At 36.8% G+C, this 9,505-nt stretch overlaps 1 protein-coding gene across 2 annotated transcripts in view; it reads left to right on the top strand.

The window, feature by feature from the left end:
• Window positions 1-9,505, top strand: part of rabgap1l (RAB GTPase activating protein 1-like) — a 146,473-nt gene that overhangs the window by 124,521 nt on the left and 12,447 nt on the right. The window contains exon 1 of one of the 2 annotated variants that reach the window (XM_015387870.1): window positions 4,334-4,627. The exons of the other annotated variant lie outside the window; for it this stretch is intronic. Coding sequence (XP_015243356.1) covers window positions 4,505-4,627 — 123 coding nt within the window. The 5' untranslated portion in view covers window positions 4,334-4,504. Of the gene's footprint in view, window positions 1-4,333; window positions 4,628-9,505 lie in introns of those variants that run through there. 2 annotated transcript variants of the gene reach the window in all.

The following is a 9,505-nucleotide window of genomic DNA, read 5'->3' as shown; positions in this document are numbered from 1 at the left end:
CCTAACTTTCTTCTCTCTTATGTCATTTCTGCTTTCCTTTCTTATTTTCTTGCCAAACCTTGGGGTCCTGCAGTACCTTCCTCGACTCCGTCCTCCTTTCTTTCCTTCCTTGTGACCTGTTTCACTTCCTTCCTTCCTTGTCCCTACCTTCTTCCATTCCTTGTCTTCCCCTCCTTCTTCGTTTCTGTTTCATCATTATGTCATCGACATTGTAGAGGAACCATGGCATCCAAATAAACATGGCATAATAATGCTGCCTTGTCTTTCTTTGCTTTCCAAGGTAAATATTTTTATTGTCCTATTTAGTTTAGTCCTGTTTAATTTTATAGTGATTCACAAGGTAAATAAATCATGACATTTAATCTCATAAAACATTAAATTCTACATTAAGGGAAGTACCATGCACAGTTCTTTAATCTCCCGGGGGAATGTGATTCTTGTGGATCATCCTTTTTAAATGCACCTCAGCTTGTACAAGATGGTGTGCCTTTTGTACAAGTTAGGATTTTCTGCACCCTCCCCTTCTTTCACATATTTTCGTCTGTCAGCATTTAAATCGGATCCGTTGAACTCTATAAGCTGCTTAAAACAGCGAAAGAATTTCTCAGCACTTCGGCTTGATAAACACAACGGGGAGAGAAGTGGATTAAGCTTTCTGTGGATTTAAGGAGGTATTTGAATTTTTCAGCCTTTTTGAAAAAATGCCATCACAGCCTCAACAGGAGTGATGACTTTAAAAAGAAGAAGAAAAATGTCACAGTATTTATTAGCTGATTAGGGGTTGACTGATTAATCAGATTGAGGCCAAATTCCTCCAGTCTAGGAGCTAAACTTCAAACTGAGGTGAAATAAAAGAAAGCGGTATGTGGCAGATTTTGTTTTGTTTTTTTTTTTTACCAATATTGCGATTGAGATTTAATTGCAATTTTCCTTTGCACTAAGCACACGCATGTTGATGTTTTACAAAAGGGTTTCAGTGTTTTCATGACCTTGAAAGCCTGCTTGCCCAGAATCCAGTATTGTACGAGTTTAATGTAACATATGCATGAAAAAGTTCTTACTTAGTTCTAGTTCTAGCATAGTTCTAGGTGCTAGCTGCAACTCTCCGTTCCCTTCTTTGTGACAGCATGCCCACTTTAATTATATTTTGGAGTTGGACAAGGGAATCTTTGGAGAGAGCTATAGATTAGAGTGATGCTAAAGGGGCCTTTAAACTAACAAAAGACAAATAGCCCATTGAAAAAAATGTTTATAGAAATGGTGGAAACATAAATGACACTGATTACTACTTGTAAGGAAGATTTGGTTGCTATAATTCCAACAAAGGTTTGTTTTCCTTGTGATTTTTAAAGGATGTAAGTAAAAAGTCTTTGAATGTTGCCATTTTCAAATATATACTTTTTGAACAGAATAAAATGGACTGTATTGCTGATGGAAAATGGTTTTAAATTTAAATATGCCAGCTGTATGAATGATATTTTGGCCTGATTGAATATGACTATGGAAGACGGTTATCACATGTTTTTATTATCCTTAAGGGTATAGAAGACGATCTTTTATTTCCGGGTGGATCATCTAAATAAGTGGTCCTCCTTATTGTCCATCATTCTGGTGATATGTTTACGTAATGTTGTCCTACATGCTCGACCTGTTAGCTATATTTTTCTGCGCATGCCTACTTTCAGGAGTATATCTGTAGGGAGCTTCGGTTTCAGACAGTCATTGAAGCTCGCCTTTCTCACCGCGGTTCTTTGAAAATGGCCGAAGGTCGTAAAAGAAAAAGTGTCTAAAAGAGGCAGATATATCCCAGAATGCTTTGCGCACAGAGGTCTCCTTACAAAGCATTATGGGATTCGCTGTCACTGCTGGCCACTGTCGAGTAGCGGCAGTGGCGACTAATAACAAAGATTGCGCAGGCACTGCGCAGTAGAAGCGGAGTTATGTGACCAACAAAGGAAAAAACAGTGATCATCTGTCCAAACGGTAAATTAACTGAGTTCGCTATAAAGTCCACTATATAGTCCCTGCTCTATATAGTGATTGAGGCATTTAGGGGTTAGGGCGGATGCTCAGACACAGTAAGTTTGTATGAGTTATGAGAAAAGCAACCTTTAAACAGAGCGTGCACGAGGACTCAATCATGCTCTCGCACGCATGTTTTTTTTAACTGGAGAGGGCGGGTCCTTTAAAAAAAATGCTAAAGTTCTCCATGTTATGTGCTTCGGGCACATTATGATTTTTGTCTATTTCTTTTCTTTGTTTTCTTACAGACTTTAGTTGAAGGATCTTTTGTTAATATATTTTGGGAGTTGAATAATTCTTTTGGCCAGTTAATTATGTTAATTTGTGGTGCTGTTGTCCGCCTATAAATAGGCTGGCTTTCAGCATGTTGGGGCGTTCCTTTCCATCTTTGCCTGGACGCCGCTTTTCCACCTGCTTCCACTTGTTCCACCGTGCGCGGTGCGCACTTGTCTTGTCGCTGCGGCCTGCAGCGGACGTTCCAGCCTGCCATGCGGTATTTTTGTTAGCCGTTGCTTACTTTTTTCTTGTGGTTTTTGGCCTGGCGGGACCGGTTGTCCTATTTTCGATTTTTCTTTTGCTTAGGTTATTTTTGGCTTTTAGTCCGGTATCAGTAGGGGCTTCGACGGCCCTGTATAGGGTTGGCCCCCTGCTGTACCGTTTTGTTCTGTTTGATCGGCCGGCCAGGTCCAACTTTCTTTTGTTACTTTTGGGTTTCACTTTTTGATTCTTTTGGGGCACGGGATCTGAGGGCCTCTAACTTTTTTCTTCGCAGTAATCAGAAGAAGCCGAGCAAAGAAAGTTAAAGAGGAGAAAATTTATAAATAAAATATCTTTTTTGAACCCTCATCTTTTGTCTCGTGTCCTCAAATATGTTGTGCCCTTGGTGGACGTAACACTCCACAATACCTTTAAGTATTTTTTCACACTTTATTCAATTTATTCATTATGTTTTAGATTCTCTTCTCATTGTTTCTTTCTTTATTGGTCAGTTTTTTAATTCACTCCTGCCTTCAATTTCCAAAAATATATATTCTACTCATCATTGGGTTATTGTTTATCATTCCCAGGATTTGGTTTTTCTGTCCATGTCTCTTCATCTCCTCTTTGCTAATTAGTCTCCCCTCCTCAGTCTCACGGCTCCAAGCTTTTGGCAGCTGCTCTATCTCATCCTCTGATTAACATAACAGCAATAAATGTTTTTGTTGTACACTTTCCTCGGTTTATAAGCGGTTGTAATTCATTGATCTTCCTGTTACACTCCCTGTTGTGCCAGTGACTGACTGTGCTCCTGGTCATGTTTCCTTAGGTCTTAAGTTCTTATTTTTAATTTGTCAACATTTTATTATGCTCTTCTGAAGCTCCAGTTTAACCCTGGCTCCCACTCCACACTCACTAAGCATGACAGATTAATTACACAATTCATTTAATGTTGCTGACTGGCTCTTTTTTGCCCTTTTATTTAAACAGATGCTTATCAACAGCATAATTGCTCCAACACTTCTGAAGATCTCTGTAGACCATGCAATTTGTTAAAAGGTGGAACAGAAAAATGTCAAAACCCAAATAGAAAAGCAGAACCTGTGTGGAGATTAACCATATAACCTTAAAATAGCAGAAAGGTGTATGCTGAGGCAGATTGAATATCAGTTTTGATGTGTTTTAAGTCTAAATGAGAATAGTCCAGCTGCCCAACCACATGATGTTATCTTTTATTTTTATTTTGAGAGATTTCAGTCTGTTTTTACATTTAGTTGTAAAGGTTGGGAATCATATTAAGAGTTAAACAACACTCTAAAATGATCTGATGATGATGCTTTTGAAGGCTTTTTAGACCTTTTGTATATTTTTTAATAGCAGATTGAGGGGCTGGTTTCAGAAATCTTGAAATACAATATTTTTAGCTTTCCTTTTTTCCTCAGGGATTATACAAAAGCTCTGACAGCGTTGAATTTGCTCTCATCTCTTACTGTGGGAATGCAACTGAAGTCACTGTGGTTGATGTGACTACTTCCTTCCTATCATTCGCAACCTCATACACACTTGCACAGAGTGTAACCGTGTAAACAGGCCGTTATCTTTATTTTTACTAGCAGCAGGAAACAGAAAAAAAGCTGCAGCCCCATAAGAGTGTTTGAATGAGGGAGGAGTAAGAGAGAGTGAGCAGAAAGAGGGAAGTGCTCGGTGGAGAGGAAGAAATGGCAAACTCATCCTCCTTTGTCACACACTTCTAGTCTTACAGAGAAGGAGAGGGAGAAACAAACAGGTGTGTTGTGCTGCCCTCTCCCTTGCCTCAGCTCTCCTCCTCCTCCTCCTCGATGGGCGTGGCCTCCCTCTCTGGGACTCCTGAAGGCAGCCAGTCGCCTTCTGCACTTTCATAGAGAAACAAAACCGCTCAGCTGCTCAGCTTTACTTCCCCACTTCGTTCCCTCCTTCTTCTTCATCCACCCCTCCTCCTCGCTGTTCGGAGCAAACAGGAACCAAGATGATGCAGGAGGTGTCCATCATGGTGGCTTACGACGCTCATGTGGTGGATCGTCCGAGCGAGGAGGACACCTTGGCTTGTTTGGTTGCTCATTCTAAACCATTGCGATCTCTTAGACCTGTGGTAGGTCTGTTTTGTTTTTCCTGCATACTGACTTGTCTGATTTACTTCTGACGTCTTCTAGGCTGCTTTTTCATCTGTATCTTTACTTATTCAGAAAACTGATATAGAGTTGGTTCTAAAAATAAATAGAAAATGAATTTATTGTGAAAGTCGTTTTTTTTTTTCCACGCGGTAGATGATGCATACCCTTGAGTGAATATGTGGGTGTTTTCAGAGTTACCTCTGGAACTGTTTCTGACGTTTTGGGTAAATTGAGTAATTGTGTGCATGGGTTTGAGCTTCCCTCACATGGGTAATTTAATTCTACGGCCTAGTTTTCTTCAAATGTCCAGGTGGCATCGTCCTCATTTTAATATTCAAACTTTGGGGCTTCTCTGTCACATAGGAGCTTTCCCCGACAGCGTAGTTCAAATCTGTTTTGCTTAGTCTAGAACCTCATTTGCAATTTGAACCAGGAGTTTTGGGACCAAAGTTCCATTTTATCTTCAGGGATTCAGGTCAGGGAGCTAAAAGTGGGCCTGGTAGCATTTCCTGTGGTATCATCTTTTAATTGCATGTCCTCTATCAGCACTGATCTCCTGTCCTTACAGAAGACTCTCATTATCACACTAAATGTTCTGGAAATTCAAGGATGCATTTTTTTCCATCTGAAACTAGACATGTGTTTGTGTGGAAAAATGTCATGTGAGACGCTGAAGAAATTAAAGCAAACTGACAATTAAAGACACAAGCTGGGAAAGAAAAAATTAAGGATTATGTTTTTCGCTGTACTTTCATGCTATTCTATAGGTGTGTTATTTTGGGACTTATTGAAAAAAATGTGCTGCGGATAAAAATGCTGGGATGAAAATGAAATAAAATAACCTCCATATTTTATGGAGTCCTGTATGCTAGAAATTTGCGTAATGCATTATTAAGAGGGAGGATCTTAGCAGCGTTTGAGTGTATTTCTGAGTAAATATGAATTTAAAAATTACAGGAAGGGTCATAGAGCTATACAGTGGTAAAATCTAATTCCTTTTCTATGGATTAAAGCGTGTTTTTCTGGTTTTATGGTCTAAAACATTCAAAGTCTAGTTCTTTACAAAGAACCTCAAATTAACAGAAATCTTAGATTTATAAGATAACAGGGGTATGTTAATTTATAATTCATATTGTAATATTTACTTTGACCTGACATAAATTGTCTCTCTTTATCAGAGGTTTTAACTCCTTACTGCAGAGAACCAAAGACCAGTTTAGATTGACTATTTTGCTGAGTGTTCATTATAGCGTAGCATCAAACCTCATCTATCTTGTTTTTTTATTTTTAGAAATTTTTCATGTTAATGTTTAAGCTTCTGTTTCATGATTGCTGTATTAATTTGTATGTCTGAATTTGAGAAATGCATGTAGCAGATGAGCAATGAGTGCAAGGCAGCCGAGAATAGAGCTGGAATCCGAGAGATGAATCTAAGAATGCTGAACTCAGACATGAATTAATTACACAATATCCACCCTACACTAAGGTTGTGGAGGTAAAGTTTCATGATTAAATTTATGAAATGAAGGTTTTTCCTCTAATTTAGCCAGCATGGAGGAAGGGACCAGGAGAAATGTTCCTAAGTGTATTAGCAAGGAAACCTAACAAACTGGCCTTACTCAATATTTAAAAGCTACCTGTGGGAATCCCAGCTTGCCTAAATTAATCCCTGTGATAAATTACCATTTAAGATGAAAAGCTTCAGATTAAAGAACCACGCAGTATATATGTGTAGTTATCTTTGCTTAATGAGTTATTTACCTGTTAGAGGTTAACTTCATTACAGCTGCATGTAATGATGCATAAACATGGTGGCAAAAACATCCAGCTGGAAGGTGTCTTTCATGCCAGGCAAATGTCAGCAGTAGTTTATTGTATCATGTTGTTGAGCTCTAAAAGTAGCCCTAGGCTAATGTAGCTACTAAAGATGCAGCAGAATTATTTGTTTAGAGCGACTATTAATTTAACACAGTGTACTAACATTAAAACATGGCAGGCTAAAAGAAGACATAAAATCTATAGATTAAGGGATTTTATTCCTGATTAACTTTATGATGACATTTGTGCTCAAAGTTTGGTACCTTCATTTTGATCAATGGAGGAAAGTTTTTAGCTACTTAAATGAGCCAGAAGGAGGTTGGGCCTGTTTTATTTAGCTTTGTCATGTTGTGCTTCTGAAAGGAAACTGGGTGCTGATAAAGAAACCATATAATCAGTACATCATCAAAGAGATCCATTAGTAATATTTCTTGTGAAATACAAACTTCATAGTTTAAATAAAAAAAATGTATTTTATTAATTATATTATTTTAAGCAAAACTATAATAACTCATTATTTAACAACCTAAAACAGCTGTACACCAATAAGATCGCGGTAGGCATTATTTTAAGGTCACATAAAAATACTAAACAATGGCAATGCAGTAAAAAAAAAAAAAAGAAAAAAGTTATTTGTATCTCCACAGTGAAATATGGTTGAGTATAAAATTATCTTTGGAAGAACATTTATCAGCGTCTAAGTCTGTACATCTCTAAAAGGTTTGCAAACTTCAGCAGGGAGACATAGAAGAGATCATGAGGGCAAAACACAATAAGTGAAACTGGTCATGGAGGTTATGTGTGTGTGTTAATGTTGGTGTTCAAAACATTTCCCTAATCAGACCTTTTGTTCTATGGCAGTGGCAGTACCTTCAGGGAAACTTTTTGTTCAGTTCTTTTCAGTAATAGAGAAGAACTGAATTGCTATTTCTGTTCAGAAAGGATCTTGGTTCTGGTATCGAAGGAGAATTTGTGTGACTGATTAATTAGTTTTGGTGATAACATACGGTACACCACTGGTTTTGATTCGGGTCATTAAACTATTTGGTGAAATAACAGGCCTGTGAGAGCAAACTTATTGACTGTTCTAGTTTAGCCTTGTTAATAAGTAAAAGGTCACTGCTTCTTTCTTCAGCTTTATATCAATAAAGGTAGTTTGCATTTCAGAGATTATTTCCGTTTAAAAACTGCAAAGCTTCTCAGCCTTCAACAACTAAAAAAGGGCACAAAAAGTATTAAGAAAGTGGTCTACAAGTTTAAAATCTCAATAAGTTTTAACTATTTATGCTAATCTCAGAGAATAACAATGTAGAAGATTGGGGGAAACAATTTAAATTGGGGAAAACGGTTAAAGTAAATTAGTACAAAACAAATGTAAATATGCTTTTTTGGAGCTCCAATAGATATTGCAGAAAAATAAAATATAGAGTTTTTTCACTGGAAAAAAATACTTTGCTTTTATTTTGAAATCTCAGCTATAACAACTAGATTTAGCCTTGAAAATGTTCAATTGTAATCCTGTAAGATTATGCTAAGAGATGCTAAAGTATAACTGCTGTTATACTTTATATATATGCTGTTATGTGCTTTGTACGGAGCCCCTCTGATGACATGTTCAAAAAAATTTTTTTATTGTGGCCACGAAGTAGTATTTCATGCGCAGCTTTGCACCAGAAACATACAAATATTTTAACTGTCTGCTTATTTACAATAAGCCAGAGGGGAAACAGCATTTATTTATCACTTAAGACGCATATTTAGAATATTTTCTCTCCATTTATTGGTAGCTTGTTGAGATCACGCTCAGAACATGGTGCTAATTTTCAGTTCCCCAGTTTTTGTAAAGCTTTGACCCATTGATACTGAATGTATCTCTTTCAAGCTTATTAACAACACAGTGAGAAGATAAAAATACACAACGTATTTGGTGTTTTATTTTAGATTTCAGCATTAAGAATGTGTATCATTAGAAACTGTAATAGAGGATTGCATTCCACTGAGGACTTTTAAGACTGAGTGCACTGGATATAGTTTTTATTTTTATTTTTATGTTTTTCTTAATTTGTTTGACATTTTAATTTTTAATCCAATTGTAATTGTGGAATATTTGCCTCCGTTTTGCCAGGAATCCCTTCGGAACAAGGTCTCAGTGGTGCTTTCCCAGTTAGATAAAGGTTGAATGACTAAATTAACTTATCAAAGACATGCCTTGTTCTGGAGGCTAAGTTGTTAATAAATAGCTTTTGGGGTCAAGCTGATGCTGGTCAATGGTTGAATCTGTAAAAGTGTATCAGTTATTTGTTTAAGCATTACATTGTTAGAAACATGGACCTAAAGTTGTGAAAGGATCATAAATTTGTTTGATTAAAGGCAGTGGTTTATCTTACTTTTAAAATGTTGGTGCATACTTTTTTTTCTAAGCAAACAACTTTGATTGACTTTACTGGTGAACATATAAACAGCACATAAACAACACAATTTCAGTTTGTGAGAGGCTATTATGCATGAACAAATACACACAAACAGATCCCAATGAGAGGTCATGTGACGGGGTTTGATAATGCAGTCCCAAACCTCCAGAGTGGCAACACGGTTTCCACCCGTGGGGTAACTTTCCTTCTACCTGTAATGAAATATGAGTCACACTTGGAGCAGAACCTTATTTCAATGCATGATCTACATTGAATACATTTTGACACCAGTAAGTCAAGATTTTAAAAGAGACAGAACATTAATAATGTATTTCTTTGTTTGGATTTTATTTTAGTATTCTTAATTTGAGGATTTTTTTTTGTCTTGGTAAACACTGTGCAAATGATTGTAAGGACTAGTTTCTCTCTCTAGAGTAGTTTTACACTGCAAAAACGATTTAGAAATAAGTAAAAATGTGTTTAATGAAGTGTATGTACCCTAATTTGAGTATGCAAATAAGATGATTTGCCAATGGAATGAGTATTTTTACTCTTAAAATAAGATAATTAGATAATATGCACTTGAAATAAGACTTATTTTAGGTGTAAATCATCATGTTCCATTGG

The sequence above is a fragment of the Cyprinodon variegatus genome, unplaced genomic scaffold, assembly GCF_000732505.1.
Source record: "Cyprinodon variegatus isolate N-32 unplaced genomic scaffold, C_variegatus-1.0 Scaffold405, whole genome shotgun sequence".
NCBI classification, from domain to species: domain Eukaryota; kingdom Metazoa; phylum Chordata; class Actinopteri; order Cyprinodontiformes; family Cyprinodontidae; genus Cyprinodon; species Cyprinodon variegatus.
This window is presented reverse-complemented; position numbering and strand designations above follow the sequence as displayed.